We start from the raw sequence: 18,593 nt of genomic DNA, 5'->3' as shown, positions 1-18,593 counted from the left end.
ACCAAGTACAAAATCAACATTTATTGGTCACCTACAATGTAGCAAGTGTTGTACTTTAGTACTCAGGATACAAAGTTCCTGAAGTTATGGAGTTTACATATTTACTACTTCCGAGGAGCAAACTGAATTACATCAGGAATAGATAAGGCATGGTTAAAGTCTTAGTTTGGAAGCTGTTTTATTGTCCTTATCTATCTGAAGGTCAGGTCAGGATCTTTTTTTTTTAAGAAAAATTTTATTTATTTTGAGTTTTACAATTTTTCCCCAATCTTGCTTTTCTCACCTCACCACCCATAGAAGGCAGTCTGTTAGTCTTTACATTGTTTCCTTGGTATATATTGATCTAAGTTGAATATGATGAGAGAGAAATCATATCCTTAAGGAAGAAAAATAAAGTATAAGAGATAGCAAAATTACACAATAAGGTAACAGGGTTTTCCCCTAAATTGAAAGTAATAATCTTTGTTCTTTGTTCAAACTCCACAATTCTTTCTCTGGATACAGATGATATTCTCCATTGCAGATAGCCCATCAAGGTTGATCATCACCCCCATGTTACTGTTAGGGTGTACAATGTTTTTCTGGTTCTGCTCATCTCACTCATTATCAATTCATGCAAATCCTTCCAGGCTTCCCTGCATTTCCATCCCTCCTAGTTTCTAATAGAACAGTAGTATTCCATGGCATACATATACCACAGTTTTTTAAGCCATTCCCCAATTGAAGGACATTTACTTACTTTCCAATTCTTTGCCACCACAAACGAGGCTGCTATGAATATTTTTGTACAAGTGATGCTTTTACCCTTTTTTCCTGGGTATAGACCCAGTAGTGGTATAACTGGATCAAAGGGTATGTACATTTTTGTTGCCCTTTGGGCATAATTCCAAATTGCTCTCCTGAAAGGTTGGATGAGTTCACAGCTCCACCAACAATGTATTAGTATCCCAGATTTCCCACATCCCTTCCAACACTGATCATTGTCCTTTCTGGTCATATTGACCAGTCTGAGAGGTGTGAGGTGGTGCCTCAAAGATGCTTGTTGTTTTTTTTTTTGAAAATTTGATTCAGTTCTCTGTATATTTTAGAGATGAATCCTTTGTCAGAAATACTAGTTGCAAAAAATTGTTTCCCAATTTACTACATTTCTTTTGATCTTGGTTACAGTGGTTTTGTCTGTGCAAAAGCTTTTTTAATTTAATCTAATTAAAATTATCTAGTTTGTTCTTAATGATGTTCTCCATCTCTTCCTTGGTCATAAACTGCTTCCCTTTCAGTAGATCTGACAGGTAAACTACTTTTTTGATCTTCTAGTTGGCTTATAATATTTTTTTATGTCTAAATCCTGTATCCATTTGGATCTTATCTTGGTATAGGGTGTAAGGTGTTGGTCTAGATCTGAGTAATTTTTAAAAGATTTGTTGAAAAAATATGTCTAAATGATGTTTATTTTAGTTAGTTTTCAAATAGCCCAGTGATTCTTAAATTCTCTCTGCTTTATCTAAGTCAGTTGTTTTTGATATGAGAGAACTTTTACTCTTTTCTATTTTTTCAGCCTTTTAACTTTGTTTTAATATTTTTACAAAGACATTAACTTTTATTTGGTAATTTTAATTTTTAAGGAATCTATTGAATGAGATTTTGAACCTCTTGTGTCAATCTGTTAATTTTTTTCCAATTCTTTCTTACATAACTCTCATTTCTTTTCCTATTGTTTCTTCTAGATCTTATTTCATTTATAAAACTATCTATAGTTCTTTAAAAAACAAACAAACAAACAAACCTTGCTTTATCTCTTCCTGGAATACTAGTTGAATTTATTCACAAGCTGTGTTTTCATTACCGTGGATATTCTGAAGTTATTCTTTTCTTCTGACTTTGTGTTTGTTTAGTTTTTTTAAGGTTTTTGCAAGGCCATGGGGTTAAGTGGCTTGCCCAAGGCCACACAGCTAGGTAATTATTAAGTGTCTGAGGCTGGATTTGAACTCAGGTACTCCTGACTTCAGGGCTAGTGCTCTATCCACTGTACCACCTAGCCACCCCTGACTTTGTGTTTTGAGTGTCCCCATCATCATATTTTGTATTGGATTTCTTTTTGCTCTTTTTTTCAAGCCTTACTACCTGATTTCTTTGTGTCAGGGCCAATCTCTTTACAATTCTGGAACAAATGGCTGGCCCTGTTTAGATCTGTTTTGTACTTTCTTGGATCCTGCTGCTTTCTTGTGTTCAGTGTTATACCAAGATCTGAAGAATAGCTCAGATTAAGCAAATACCTGAAAACTTTCAGTCCAAAGTCATCTCATCCAGGCTTAAGTCTGAGTTTGCCTTTTAGTCTTGGGTGAATGTGAGCAATACAATTATAGATATGTCCCCTGGTTGGAGCTCTAGTCAGCTGTTAATGAATTCTTACACTGTTAGCCATTTGGAAAATTCTGCAAGTTCAGAGTGACAGAACCAAAGATTCCCCTTTGATCTTGGCTTCATACCTCATTATTACACTATAGGATTTCACTAGACTAGAAAATGAAAAAGAGACTTTAATCCTCTCCCAAGATCAGATCCATTTAACTGTTGCTTGTTTCCATACTTGCTTCTTGATTAATACAGATTGGTGACTGCTCCTTGCTCCAGATCATCATCCTTAGATGCTGGTCCCTTCTCTGTTTTCACTGTATCTATACCCAGTGTGGAACCATAGAGCTTCCAGTTGACACTTGTTTCTATTTGCTGCTAAAGGTCCTCCTCTATGTGGATCTGGGTTTTACCCATAAGACATTATCTCAGAGTCCCTTATTAAGTCCTTGCACTGAAATCCTCTAGTGTATTGACATTCTTTTCCCATTTTTCTGCAGACTTCTCTGTCTCCCGATGCTTACTTGGACTGGAAAATTGACTCATTGTTTTTTTCCTTGGATTTCATAATTAAGACCTGATGTGGTACATTTTCTAGATCTTTCTGGGAGGAGATCTGGGCTGTATTACTTTCTTCTACTTCATCTTGGCTCATCTTTCCCCCTTTAAATCTGAATATCTGTTTTTTTGCCCCTTCTAGACTTTAATCTTTGCTAAGATTCAAGTGGACCCTATGGATGAACTTTCCATATTGACAAAATTGAAGGAGGGTTTGTTGGTAGCCCTGCCTTCCAAATTTCCAGACAAAATCATATTGTTCCCCACATCTCTGATCCTGCAGGTTTTGTAACCAATCATATTGTATTTCCCATTTATGATTCTGCCTTCTATTTTTTTCAATTTTTAAAAATGTATGGGGGCAGCTAGGTGGCATAGTGGATAAAGCACCGGCCTTGGAGTCAGGAGTACCTGAGTTCAAATCCGGTCTCAGACACTTAATAATTACCTAGCTGTGTGGCCTTGGGCAAGCCACTTAACCACATTTGCCTTACAAAAAAAAAGTATGTATTTATTTTCACATTACTACAATAGTTTTGTTGTAAAAGTAAACATAATCCCCCCCCCCCCCCACAAAGATAGAGAAATCACAAGAAAAATGAAGTGAGAGAAAAAAAAGTGTAATTCAGTCTGTGTTCAGATACCATCAGCTCTACCTCTGGGATGGATTACATTCTTTATCAAAAGTTCATCAAAGAAGTTGCTTCAATATTTTTTTCCCCTAGTTGCTATTGCTAGCTGTATTTCCCTCTATCCTATTCCTCCCCACCCCCATTTATTCTATTCTCTAGCTCTCCTTTCCCCCATCTCTCCTCAAAAGTTTGTTGCATCTGACTATGCTCTCCCTCCATCTTCCCTCTCTTCTATCACCTACATTCCCCCTCGTCCCTCCCTGTCCCCTTCCTCTCATCCCTTTCCTCTCCTTTTTTCCTCTATGGAAAGATAGATTTCTATACATTATGGAGTGTGCATGTTATTTCTTCTCTGAGCCACTTACTATGAGAATGAAGGCTCACTCATTCCCCCCTCACAAAAGCTTTATCTTGCCTCTTTTATGTGAAATATCTTAGCCCATTCAAACTCTTCTTTCCCTTTCTCCCAGTACATTCCTTTCTCATCACCCATTAACTCCCTTTTTTTTAAAAAATATATTTGCCTTCTAGTTTTTGAAAGCTTTTATCCATGAAAATGATCTGTCAGCCTTTATTCAGGGTCTTAGCTAGATGACATGACTGAAACCCTGTTCATTGACAAATTTGTACTTTGCTAATATATCAATTGTGCTCAGAGCTTTGTGCCTTAGCTTACCTTAATTTCATTTGTGACAATTCTTTGGCACTAGGGTCAATTTGTTTTTTAAAAATACAAATACCCATGATATTATTAAGGAGTTAGTAGTCACTTGTGCTTTACAAAAAGACTAAAATGAAAGAAAACTTGTATATCAAGTATTTTATTTAAAAACCAAAAAATAGCTACAGAATTCTAGAGGAATAGGTTCCAAAGATTAGTCAAGTCCAAATTTTACCTTTCAACTTATGTTTTTATAATATAAAGTAAACTTGGAAGCAAGTCTAGGCAACAGGATTATTAGATGGGAACAGAGTACTTATCAGATTGTCCTTCAAAGATCAGTTTGTCCTTATTTCATAAGAGCATAAATTTTAGAGCTGGAAAAGATCTTAGAGACAACATACCCCCCCCACTTTTAAATCAAATTTTATGGATTTTTTCATATATAATGTTTTTCCTCCCTGATAACTTCTCTACCCCAGAATTGAGGGCAAGGGGAAAGAAAAATAAAACCGTTGGGAAAAATAAGCATAGCCAAGAAAAACATTTGAATTAATATTCCTATCCAAATTAGATCATTACTCCTCTGTAAGAAGGTAGGGTAGTATGCATCATCATTAGATATCTAGAATCATGGTTCATCGTTTTGATGATCAGGGTTTATTAAAAATTAAAGATTAAACTTTCAGAACCAGTTATCTTTACAACAGAATTAATTTATAACTTCTTTCCTAATTCTGCTCACTTTTCTCTGTATCAGTTCATATAAGACTTACCAGGTTTCTTTGAAACTCTCTTTATTCTTTACAGCACAATAATACTCCATCACCACAATTTGTCCAGTCATTCCCCAATAGATGATATCGCCTCAGGTTCCTTTTAATTTTGGCCACCAAGAAAAGACCTGCTATAAATATTTTGCTATCTATAGGAACTTTTCTTCTTTCTTTGATCTCTGTAGCAGCATAGGCCAGATCAAAGGATATGAACAGTTTATTAACTTTTTGGGTATAATTTCAAATCCCTTGTGAAAAGTGAGGCATAAAACCCTGAGTCACATAATGTGCCTTGTCACCAGACTGATTTGATTTCAATCAACAGAGAGTTGTTCTTTCCTTTTCTCTCCAATCACATTTTCAGAAAAGTTAGTCAAGAGCAGAGGTTCCCAGTTATTATAAACCCAGAAACAGAAAGAGCTTCCTGATGAGCAGTTAGGCCCTGGAGGGAGAGAAGGAGCAATGCCAGGAATAGGTCCTCCAGCCTGGTAGATATGGGACAGCTAGAAATAAAGACAGAAGAAACCCCTTCTGGAGGGTTGGGCAAGGGACAATGGGGAAGGAACTGTTGGAACTCAACCCAAATGAGTTGAAAATTAAACAAGTGGTCCCTCTGTTCGATTTTCGCTCCAACTCCCTCTCCCCTGGCCATGGGCTCCTTGGATCCTTCCTCTAGAAGTCTCCCTTTTCATTCATTCTTCTGCTCTTCACCCCTGGGGGAGGTCAAAAGTAACATCTCCCCCAAATGTGGGGAGAGGTCTTTTCTTCCTGTCAGTGCCAGAACCTTTGCCAGGGCGGTGAGTGGGTCGTTAGGTCCCGGCCGCAGAGAGTGGGCATCTCAGGAATCTGGAAACAAACAATGTATTTCTTTCCCCCGGACTCCGCCCCTTGCCCTGGGCTCTCCAGCTCCCCGGGACTCTGGCCTAGGAGCTCGCTTTGTCGCGCAGGCCAGCACCCAGCATGCAGAACCTGTGGTCCCCGGCCATGCGGGCTCGCTTGGTGCGCCTGCTGGCGCCTCACCCCCTCGGGGCGAGGGCCAAGGCCGCGGACTCGGCCGCCCTCCCCGCGGCGCTGTCCCCAGATGCCGGCCCCGGACCCGCGGCCGGGTCCGATCCCCGGCCGCTGCGCCGGCCGGACGAGCTTCCGGGTCCCAGCCAATTGCGCAGTTATTTCCAGTTGTTTGTGCAAGGCTATGCCTTACACTTGCACGAGCTGCAGGTACGGGGGGACACGGAGGGAGAGCGCTCCTGGCTGCGGGTGGCTCGCCGGGAAGGGAGGTCGGGAGTAGCGGGGCCACGAGGGGACGGAGGGATTTGAACCCAGGGCCTCCGAGGCCAGAATCAGCATTCTAAGAGACTTCCCACTGCCGGGCTGGGGAGCATTAGCAAAGACTTTTTAGGGAGGACTGAGCCTGCAAAGAAGAGGAAGGATCTGAAAAATTAAACAGGGAAATGAAGGGAAAGGGCCAGATTAGACTGGCAGGGGAATAAGCGGCGGGGAGTCCTTTGACTTCATCCAGAAAGCTTGCTTTTCACTGATCCTTTATTAAGACTGCCTACATGAGGATGGATGCCTAAATTATGTGTGCGTGTAGTACATCTGTGCGTGTATGTCCAGGCTAGAACGTTCACAGGTTGATAGACATCTGTAAATGCAAGCACACCCGAGGATGCTTTTCCTATGTCTATTCAAGAATGGCTACAATTTCGTGAAGGGTTAATGAAAACAGCTTTCTAGGGGGGTTATAGTCATACAGCATGTATACACACACACACACACACACAGCCATATGTGTGCAAATATGCACAGAATACACACATGCATGTGCGTATATCGCTTAATGAAGGGTTAGTGAGAAATCATTCCGAGGCTTGATATTTACATCTATGTGTCTTGTGTAGCTATTCTTGTATGTACATGTCTGTGCATATGTGGACATGGATCTATACATATATATAGAAGGCTGAAGGATTAGTGAAACAGATCTTTATGATGGTTTATGTGTGTATATGTGAATGTATGTAGCATGGTGTTTGTATACATGTGTGTGTTTACACATATAGACATGCACACACACACATATATAATTAGATGGAAAAGTATATCATCAGACTCTGAGGATACAAAGACAAAAAGTTTCTAGCCTCAATGAACTCCAATCAACTGGGCATGTCCTCTCTAGGAGATAAGTCTAATATGGGGCAGGGAATGGAGTAGGCAATGGAGAAACCAACAGGGTACTCCAGGGTAATTCAAAAAGGGAGAGAATTTTTTTGGAAGGGGGTGGGGATATCAGAGAAACTTTCTGGAATAGTTGGCAGTGGAGCTGAAGTTGAAAGTAAGGTGAAGAACTAAAAGGCAGGGATGAGAAGGACTAATAAAGGCAAAGATGAAAGAGAGAAGGTGAGGGAAAAGAACATGGAGAGGATTGAGGACGAGGATAAATCAGATTGGTAGAAGGAGCAGGGGAATCTTCCAATACATTGTGGAGGGTCATCAGTTTTGGAAGAATGGCTGCAATGAAATTTAGAATCATTGCCTTTAATGAAAAAGTATATAATTTTTATTAGCTAATATTGAGTCTCAGAATCTGGAATTTTTATAAGATAAAAAATAAAACAGAAACCTGACGAGAGAGAGAGAGAGAGAGAGAGAGAGAGAGAGAGAGAGAGAGAGAGAGAAGGAGAGAGAGTGAGGAGAAAGGGGGGAGGGAGAGAGAAGGGGGAAGGGGAAGGGATGGAAGAAGAGAAAAGGAGGAAAAGGAGGGAGAAGGGAAGACAGAAGGAAAAAGAAGGAGGGGAAGGAAAAAAGAGAAGAAGAGGAGAGAGGGATGGGAACAGGGAAAGAGAAGGAGGGAGAAAGGGGAGAGGGAGAGAGAAAAAGAGGAGAGGGAAGTGGAGAGAGAAGGAGGGGAGGCAGAGAGGGGGAGAGAGAAGGAAGGGGAAAGGAAAGAGAAAAGAAGAGAGAGGAAAAGGGAGAGGAGAGGAAGAAAGAAGGGGGAAGTGGGGAGAGAGAGAGAGAAGGAGGGGGAAGGGAAATAGAAAGAGAAAGTGGGAGAGGGAGACAGAAGGAGGGAGAGGGGAAGACAGAGGGAGAGAGAAGGAGGGAGAAAGGGGGAGAGAGAGAAAAAAGTGGAGAGAGAGAGAGTTGAGGTGAGGGACAGAGAAGAGAGAAGGGAAGAGATAGAACATGAAGGCACCTATAAAAGGAAAAAAACAGTAACTCACACTTGGTAGCACCTTCAAGTCTTATGTTTTCCTCACAAATAACCTCTTGATTTGGTAGCCAAAGTGTTACTATTTTCACTGAATAGATGAAAGGAGGTCATCTTTATTTTTTTCCAGTTAATAGTATTTTATTTTTTCCTAATTACATGCGAAGACAATTGACAACATTCATCTTTTTATAAGATTTTGAGTTCAACATTTTTCTACTATCCTCCCTTTCCTCACCCCTCTCCATGACAAGTGATCTGATATAGGTTATACATATATAATTGTGTTTAACATATTTCTATAACATAACATATTCCATTACACATATCATATTCCATTATACAACATTTTCCCAGACGTGTTGTGAAAGAAGAATCACAACAAAAGAGAGGAAAAAACCATGTGAAAGAAAAAACAAATCATAAACTACATTTCAAAAAGTAAAAATAGTATGCTTTTGCCTGTATCTGGACTCCATGGTTTTTTCAGGATCAATATTCATTTTTTTCAACATTCATTTTTGTAAGATTTTTCTTCTTCTCTCCATTCTCTCCCCACCCTCCCCAAGACAGCAAGTAATACAATATTGTTTGTACTATGTTTGTACAAGTGTTTGTACAATTGTTAACATGTACAATCATGTTAGCCATATTTTCATATCATTCACACTGATCAGAACAAAAGGAAAAAACACAAGAAAAAAAACCCCAAAATATAAGTGGAAAATAGTAAGCTTTGCTCTGGATTCAGATTCTATAATTCTTTCTCTGGTTGTGAATGGCATTTTCCTTCACAAATCTTTTAGAATTGTCTTTGAAAATTGTATTTCTGAGAAAAGCCTCTTCAAGATTGTATCCTTTGACCATTTGTCAATTGAGAATGACTTGTACTCTTATACTCAGTACTTGATATATATCTTAGAAATGAAGCCTTGTTATCAGAAACACTAGCAGTAAAAATACATTTTTTCCCAACTTTTTTCTTTCCTTCTTATCTTGGTGGCATTGGTTTTGTTTGGACAGACAAAATTGTAATCAAAATTATCCATTTTACATTTTATAATGTTCTCAATTTCTTGTTTTGTCATAAACCCTTCCCCTCTGTAGAGATCTGGCAACTAGATTATTCTTTGCTTTCCTAATTGGCTTAAAGTATCATCTTTTATATCTAAATCATGTATCCATTTTTATCTTTTCTTGGTATAGGGTTGTCAGAGCCAAAAATCTCAGTCCATGAGTTTTATTACACAATCACTGATTTTTCTGTTATAATTCCTTGCTGTATCAGCTAGGTCATATGGGGAGTCCAAGAACATTCAAGGCAGAGATCAGGGCTTTCATATCTAAGCTGCTCTGAAAGAAAATTCTTTTTTAGGTTTTTTTGCAAGGCAATGGGGTTAAGTGGCTTGCCCAAGGCCACACAGCTAGGTAATTATTAAGTGTCTGAGGCTTGATTTGAACTCAGGTACTCCTGATTCCAGGGCTGGTGCTCTATCCACTGAGCTATCTAGCCACCCCTCTAAGCTACTCTGTACATAATGCTTTACCCATGTTCCTCAAGAAGGCCTTCGGAACAGTGGTGCTTGATTGGATGGAAAAGTCTGGCCTGTAGTGAGCTACTTACAGTCTGAAGAAGAAATGGGAAAATGGGGTGTGGATGAATTCAGCTCAGCAGACACTTGTATAATATATATACACATCATTCATACATGTACATATACAAATATCTACATATCTATAGATCTTTGTCTTTCAAGGCATAGAAACAGAATGGTTTTTTCCCCTCAAGGACCTTCTATACTTTCAGTGGGATATAACATCTATACAGGTGAGTAAACACAGTATATGGGCAGATAGGTGGCATAGTGGATAGAGCTCCATATCTGAAGTCAGGAAGACCTGAGTTCAAACATGACTTTCTATACTACCCTGGACAAGTCACTTAATCCTGTTTACCTCAATTCCCTCATATATAATATGAACCAGAGAAAGAAATGGTAAAATACTCCAGTATCTCTGCCAAGAAAATCCAGAATGGGGTCACAAAAAATCAGACATGACCTAATAACAACAAAACACCATGTATAGGCAAAATGATTGCAAAAGTGATTTCAGGAGGGAGACAGGGCTGGTAACTGGGGAACAGGAACAAGAAATGTAGGAGGTAGCACCTGGACTATCTTTTGGAAGGAAGTTGAAAATTTTCAGCGGAAGGGGAAAAGATATAGAAAAGAGACAGAAGAGAGGACAACACAGTGCTTTAATTATTAATCAAATACCAGGTGCCTTTTGAGTTTATACTGTGTAGATGAGATATTGATTCCTCTGATAGCCAAGGATGAAATAAACAGTGGAATTGGAATTGATCCTGGGCTTCCAGGCATGGGAAAGCAAGGATCGTGATTGTGTGTTCTCATGATTGTGCCTTTCCCCTGAATCTCTATCCCTTCTGAGGGTCTGCTGTGTATCTTCACCTTGCCTCAGTCCAGTTCACAATTTCAGTGGTTACTTAGCTCTGGACACCCGAGAGAATGGTTGAAAAGCTATTTACTCATTCTCTCACTGAAGAAAAAATTTCTTAGTGCTGAGTAACCCAAGTCCCTTAAATCCTCATCTGCTCTGTTTAACTTCCAGAAATGTGAGAGGCCTAATGAATGCCTCAAGTATGGTGGGAAAGAGGCAAGCACATTCCAAATTGCAGATCACTTCTGCTGTGAAATTTTCCTCAAGCAGCTGTACAGTTGAATATCACTGTATGGGATAGAGCACAAGATCTGGGAGTTAGCAAGGCAATTTCTCAGAGGTCTTCAGGTTGGGAATATATTATCTACTTATAGGCTAGGCAAGCATGCCAAAGTCTTAGAAACACAACAACAAAATGTCCCAGCTTGCTTCTAGTAGACTTAGAATCCTGATTTCACAACTTGCCCCTGTTGATTTTGCAACATTAGAGAAGGCACAGGCTCTCTATCTCTGTTTCTTCGTCTAATGAAGTGGGATAATGATTCCTGTTTTAACTCTCTCTCTCTCTCTCTCTCTCTCTCTCTCTCTCTCTCTCTCTCTGTAGTTATTGAGAGGATTGTTCAATTAAATAAATATACATCAAATATGTTCTGCACAAAGATGAAAATTGCAAACTGCCTCCTCAAGAAGTTCTCTATCTAGGAACAGGAATGAGACATTCACTCTTTCATTTATATATGTGTATGGATGTATACATATAAGGCATCAAGCTAAATTCTGAGGATGTAAAAATATCCTACAAGGAATTTAATATTCTACTGGGGGCCAGAGGATAGAGGAAATATCTTTAGAAAAATGTCTCTTCAGAAATTTATATAAGATCCGAAGGAATGGAAACAACAGAATGGTGCAAAGTACTGTAGAAAACTTTAGGAACAAGAAAATAATTTTTTCCCTTTTATTTATTTTATTTTTTATGGATTTTATTTGTTTTGAGTTTTACAATTTTCCCCCCAATATTACTTCCCTCCCCCCACCCCACCCCCACAGAAGGCAATTTGCCAGTCTTTACATTGTTTCTATGGTTTACATTGATCCAAATTGAATGTAATGAGAGAGAAATCATATCTTTATGGAAGAAACAAAGTATAAGAGACAGCAAGAACAGACAATAAGATATCAGTTTTTTTTTCTAAATTAAAGTTAATAGTCCTTGGTTTCTATTCAAACTCCACAGTTCTTTCTCTGGATACAGATGGTATTCTCCATTGCAGACAGCCCCAAATTGTCCCTGATAGTTGCACTGATGGAAAGAGCGAGTCCATCAAGGTTGATCATCACTCCCATCTTGCTGTTAGGGTGTACAGTGTTTTTAGGTTCTGCTCATCTCACTCAGCATCAGTTCATGCAAATCCCTCCAGGCTTCCCTGAATGGAACAAGAAAATATTTAATGGGAAGAATCCAAAGAAATTTATAATGAGAAGAGAACTCTTGCATCCAACTTTGTAGTAATATACAAAGAGAAGATGAAAAGGATGTGCTTTCCAGGAATGGTAGACAGCATAGAGGATGAGAGATGATAGCAAGCCAAATTGGGGAGAAAATCACATTACTTTCCTACTTCCTTGTGAAATTTAGTCACCTCAAAAAATGAGTAAGTTACAGATCATCTTGTTAACTGACAACCTCTGACCACACTATATGATTTATGAAGATTTTGCTTGTTTAGAGTATCAATCAATCTGTAATCATTTATTAAGCTCTGATTATGTACTAGATATAGTACAAGATGAGGATACATGTTCAATGAATGAAATCATCTTTTACAATATTCCAGGTGATCTGCTAAGCCCTGGGAATACAAATATAGGCTAGAAAGAAAGACAGTGACCCACAAAGAGTTTATATATCAATGGAGGAAGACATTGGTTGTTGTTTGTTGCTTGAAGAGGCCCATGACATCAGGAAGGTTGATACCATGACATGCAAGGGAGTTGAATTTAAGTGAGGGAGGCCTGTGCAGTCACCAGCCTTATTTTCTTCTCTGGAGTCATATGGGTCCATTGGCCAGATATAGATCGCTATGACTGGAAATGTCCTTGTATGTAGTGAAAGACTTTGACCCTTTTAATCTAGAATCTTTAACAGAACTCAGTTGACAAAGGCAGCACCTAATAAGTTATTAAGGCAAGTAAGAAAGAAATGAATCAAAGAATGCCAGTTTTGCATAGTCAAAAATAATTAATCTGGGAGGGGAAAGGCATTCAGGGTTTCTGACCAAAACAGAAACAATTCCTATTTGCATTCCCTCTGAGTCAATCAGACCCTAAACAATGACCAACTATAAACTATAAAGAAGGGGAAGGAAGGAAGGAAGGAAGGAAGGAAGGAAGGAAGGAAGGAAGGAAGGAAGGAAGGAAGGAAGGAAGGAAGGAAGGAAGGAAGGGAGGGAGGGAGGGAGGGAGGGAGGGAGGGAAGTTACAAGAATGCAGAAAGTCCAGAGAAAAATCCATGGATGACCTGGTTACTTTCAGAAATGGTAGTCCCAGGGAGGAAATCACCAATTAGAAGAGGGAAGTGGAAAAAGGAAGGCATTTTCAGGCTGAAAACTTTTGGGGTAAAAGTGGAATTTGTTTTAATGTAGAGGTGAGTGGAATGAATTGGTTATACCTATGCTTAAGGCAACAATATATAAGATGGATTGTCAGGTCAGCGATCTGAGGCAGGGAGACCTGTTAGAAAGTTGTTGTAATTATCTAGGTAAGTGATGATTAAAATGGTAGATGTGTAAGTAGAGAGAAGGGACCAAACAGGAAAAATGTGAAGATAGAAAGGGCAAGAATTTAGTAATTGATTGGATATGGTAAGAGAGGGTGAGGAGCTGAGGATAAAGCTGAGGTTATAAAACGAGAAAGTTGGAAGGCATCACCTTCAACAGAAAAAGGGAAGGATTGGAGGGAAAAGACAGTTAAGTTTTGAGCATGTTGAGTTTGATATGACTCTAAGACCCCTAGCTTGAAATGTCCAATTGGCAGTTGGTAATGTGGGTCTAAAGCTAAGGGGGAGAGACTGGAGCTGCATATATGGATGTGTGACTTATTATCATAAAGATAGTAATTAAATCCATGAGAGCTGATGAAGTCACTAAGAAAGCATGTAGAAAAGGAAAGGGGACTTAGGCCAGAACCTTCATGAGCACCTGAAGTTCAGATGGATGATGTGGGGATGATGAACCAGCAAAGGAAAAAAGAGGAGCAGTTAGATGGGTAGGAGGAAAACCAGACAGTAAATTCAGAATCCTTAAAAATTTGGCAACTAAGAGGTTACTAGATCAATTTTATTTGTTTGGGTTTTTTTTTTGTTTGTTTGTTTTTTGCAAAGCAAATGGGGTTAAGTGGTTTGCCCAAGGCCACACAGCTAGGTAATTATTAAGTGTCTGAGGCCATATTTGAACTCAGGTACTACTCCAGGGCCGGTGCTCTATCCACTGTGCCACCTAGCCGCCCCCTGGATCAGTTTTAATTGAATGATAAAACTAGATTGTGAAAAGTTGAGGGGTGAAGTGAGAGGAAAGGAAGTGAAAGTATCAACTGTAATTAAATTTTTTAGGAATTTAGACTAGAAAAGGGGATTGCTTAATCATAGGCTCTCATAAAGTGTTTTAGGGGTGGGAGGGATTTGAGTGTGTTTGAAGACAGTAAGAAAGAAATCAATAGAATAGGAGAGACAGAAAATTCTAGAAAGGGAGGGATATAATTGAGGTTGCAATCTGCTAAACATGGGAGGGATGGGTTCAAAGGCACAAATAGGGAGGGTGGTCTTAGCTAGGAGAAGAGCCACATCTTTGACAGAAAATGGTGGAAGAGAGGATAGAGTGGAGATGATATCAAGAGGTTTTGAAATAATGAGGAAGGTAAAAGATTGAATGGTCTCACTTTTCTCAGTAAAATAAGAAGTGAGATCCTTAACTCATCTCCTGCAATCTCAGAGGACTTTATAATTTAATTATTGTATATTGTTTACTTCATTAGTGAGTTCCACATCTTTCAGGATCATAGAACATACTCTTTCCATGACTCAGTAGATCATCTACTGAATCACTAAGACCAGAAAATATTACCACCTGTTGACCAGCCATCTGATGTTGATCCTGTCCAAGTCTGGCTAGTTTGGTCCCCAATCAAATACACAGTTTACTGTTGGATCATAGATAGCAGAGCTAGAATAGAGATCCTCTTGTCCAACACTGTGATTTTATAGTTGAGGAAACTGATGCCTATCAGGAGAAAGTGACTTGTTCAAGGTCATTGGTACAATTGACAGAGTCAACATTTGAATTAAGATCTTCTGACTCTTAATCCTTTTCAACTTGGAAAGACCTAAAGTTTTTTGTTTCAGGAAGCTATCTTTTAACTCTCTATCACCTCCATAGCCCAGTGAAGCATCTTTGGATTCCAACAGAGAATTCTAAATTTTCTTCCAACTCTTAACTCTCTCTGTGATTGTTTCACCTAAGTTATCCATGCCTGCCCAGTCTCTGTAACTCTTAAGAGTTATTAAGCAACATTAAGACTGTTATCTCATTATGTAGTTTTACTATCTCATACTTTATTTTTCTTCCTTAAGGATATTATTTCTCTCTCATCACATTCAACTGAGATCAACATATACCATGGAAACAATGTAAAGACTAACAGAATGCCTTCTGTGGGGGTGGGGGGGAGGGAAGCAAGATTAGGGAAAAATTGTAAAACTCAAAGTAAATAAAATCTTTCTTTTAAAAAAGAGACATTGGGCGGCTAGGTGGCGTAGTGGATAAAGCACCAGCCTTGGAGTCAGGAGTACCTGGGTTCAAATCCAGTCTCAGACACTTAATAATTACCTAGCTGTGTGGCCTTGGGCAAGCCACTTAACCCCATTTGCCTTGCAAAAAAAAAAAAAGAAAGAGAGAGACATTAAGAGTTATACTAGGGGCGGCTAGGTGGCACAGTGGATAGAGCACTGGCCTTGGAGTCAGGAGTACCTGAGTTCAAATGTGGCCTCAGACACTTAATAATTACCTAGCTGTGTGGCCTTGGGCAAGTTGCTTAACTCCATTGCCTTGCAAAAACTAACAAAAAAAAAAAAAAAAAAAAAAAAGAGTTATACTATAGTATACTTTAAATATACTACAGCATCATCTGTCTGCCTTCATTCTAACCATGTGACCTATTCTCTCTCTCTCTCTCTCTCTCCATTTTAAAGATGTCTTTTACTCCTATTCTTTGAAATTTCTTGTTGGTTTTTATGTTGCTTTCTGCTCACATTCCCCCCAAATACCTCCCCATTGCCCTCTGAGTGATACTTATTTTCATTTCTTTTATCTCTCTGCTCTACTGCAACAGTGGTAGAATAATAGTATTGAAAAGATGGGTCTTTGATTTCATGAGAAGGTTGAAGTCCACATTGCTCTTGGGCTTGATGCAATCACTACAAAGGTCATCTGTTAAAAAAAAGTATCTGGTAGACCTTAGCATCCACAGAGATTGCTAGTTCATTACTATTATAGTTTGCTTGTTTTGACTTGTCCTTATGCTTCTCCTCTTAAATGTGACAGACTTAGTAGCAGGATTTACCACTCAAGTGGTAACTGAGAGGGAAAATGCCAGGAGAGTAGGTATAAGTAATCACAGCTGTTTCTGACTCTCTCACTCTGGGGTTTTCCCTTCACTATTTATGCCAGTTCCATGGGCCTTATGAAATCTGGAGCTAGGATCCTGCTACCACCACAGTAATGGTCACCATTACCACTTCTGACCTTTTGGAACTTCTTAAGATGATCTCATCCTCTTGCTTCTCCTAGATTATTATTCACTTGTTCAGTTGTGTCTGATTCTTCATAAGTCTATAGAGTTTTTTTTATCCTAATTGATATTTTATTTTATTTTTCCAATTACATGTTGTGAAAATTTTTCAACATTCATCCATATACACATGCATATTTATAAGTTACATAATTTTCTTCCATTCTCCCTTCCCATCCTCTCCCCTCAATGGCGAACAGTCTGGTGTTTAATATGTTTACAGATTAGTCATTTTCTATATGAAGAATTAGTACTAAGGGAAAAGAAAGAAAGCAATGAGATAAAAACATAAGAGAAATTTTAAAAAAGTGAATGTAGTGTTTATTCAGATTCTGTAGGGTTTTGGGGTTTTGTTTTATCCATTGAGTTTTCTTTCTTTTTTTGTGCAAGGCAGTGGAGTTAAGTGTCATGCCCAAGATCAGATAGCTAGGTGTCTGAGGTTGGATTTGAACTCAGGTCCTCTTGACCCCAGGGCTCGTACTCTATCCACTGCACCACCTAGCTCCCCCACATTGAGTTTTTTTTGCAAAAATACTGGAACAGTTTCCTATTTTCTTCTTCAATGTGTTCCTATTTTACAATGAGGAACAAAGGGCAAAGGGACTTGCCCAGATCACCCTGGCTGCCACAGAGTCAAATTTGAATTCAGATCTTCAACTCCAGGCCCAATGAACTATCCACTGCACCACCTATTCTCATTATTAATTATATCTTTGATATATGTATGGGTCTATAATTTAATAGGAAGAAAAGAGTAGGCTGGGTTGTATTTGGGAAGTGCACAATTAACTTCCCAAGAGAGAACTACAATAACATTCTTCTCTACCAGTATTCCTTTTGGTGATATGGGAATCAGAATATTATTATTATCTCCCCAAAATCAACATTGACTAGCAAATAGATCAAGGGCGAAGTATTTCATAAATATAAATCATGATTTTTGACTTGGCCTGAACTAGGGTGAGATTATTCATAGCATTAAGACAAAAGAAGTAAACAGTAAAACTATTTATTTAGAAACTCTGGTTCATGTAGGAATGTGGATTACTCTGATGGGAGAGAAATGAAGCTAAAAGGGACTCTTTTGAGACTTTCACAGTAGAGGGCTTTGGAAATCTCAACTGGGATTCCTTCTTTTAAAAATAACGTGTCTATCTTAAGGCATGTTTTCTAAACCTAATGGTTTAACGATTTACCTGAAGGCTATTCTTCCTATTGTTAGGGACTACATGGTGAAGATGACAAAATAACATTTCAGTGCTTATGTGTTGCCAAGGCTAATATTTGAATGTTTTGATAATATTTTGATGTGCTCTTAGCCTAAATGGAGGAGGTAGGGGGATAGAATGAAAAAGGAAGTATGGGAGATGAGGAATAACTCTCAGTTAAACAAATTGTTAAGTTTTTTCTTTTCTTTTTTTTTTTTTTTTGTAGGGCAATATCCAAGGTCACACAGCTAGGTAATTATTAAATGTCTGAGGTTGGGATTTGAACTCAGGTCCTCCTGACTCCAGGGCTGGTGCTCTATCCACTGTGCTACCTAGCTGCTTCCAAATTGTTAAGTTTTGAAAATATCGGTGTATTATGTATGTATGTGTTATTTAATGTATTCAATTTCCAAGGCATGTACCCTTAGAGGCTAGTTAATCCTCTTAGGCACCATGCCTAAAATTTCTGTAACTGCCACTAGCTGATATCTTGGATGATTACACATAGCCTATTTTCGCTTTCTGTGGCTAAGTGAAATTAAGCATAAAGGGTTAGGTACTTAATTTTGCGCTTATTGTAGAAACAGATTTTATTTCAAGTAAAGTCAAAACCATTTAAATATTACACTGAGTCTTAACACATGCTAAGCAATAGAGTATACATGTAAACAGAAAGATGTTCCTGTCATCAAAGAGGTTATATTCCAGTGGGGAAAGACAACATATAATAGGAAGATGAAAATGTTGTAGATGAAGGTACCCAGGTAGGTTTTGTAGAGAAAGTCTGGGAGAAACAAGAATGCAGCCTGGAGAGAAATGGAGACTTGACTCGGCTAAGTGGCTACCTCAAAATGGCAGTTCTGGGAGGAACCAGCCAATCAGAGG

General features: G+C 38.8%; 1 protein-coding gene across 1 annotated transcript in view; it reads left to right on the top strand.

Annotated features, from left to right (window-relative positions):
* Positions 1–5,909: 5,909 nt before the first annotated feature.
* CYP27A1 (cytochrome P450 family 27 subfamily A member 1) overlaps positions 5,910–18,593 on the top strand; it is a 36,398-nt gene continuing 23,714 nt past the window's right edge. The window contains exon 1 of the mRNA XM_074191341.1: positions 5,910–6,197. Coding sequence (XP_074047442.1) covers positions 5,940–6,197 — 258 coding nt within the window. The 5' untranslated portion in view covers positions 5,910–5,939. The remainder of the gene's footprint in view (positions 6,198–18,593) is intronic.

Source organism: Macrotis lagotis, chromosome 6 (genome assembly GCF_037893015.1).
Source record: "Macrotis lagotis isolate mMagLag1 chromosome 6, bilby.v1.9.chrom.fasta, whole genome shotgun sequence".
NCBI lineage: Eukaryota > Metazoa > Chordata > Mammalia > Peramelemorphia > Peramelidae > Macrotis > Macrotis lagotis.
The sequence above is the reverse complement of the archived record's forward strand: the minus strand, read 5'-3'. Positions and strand labels throughout refer to the sequence as shown.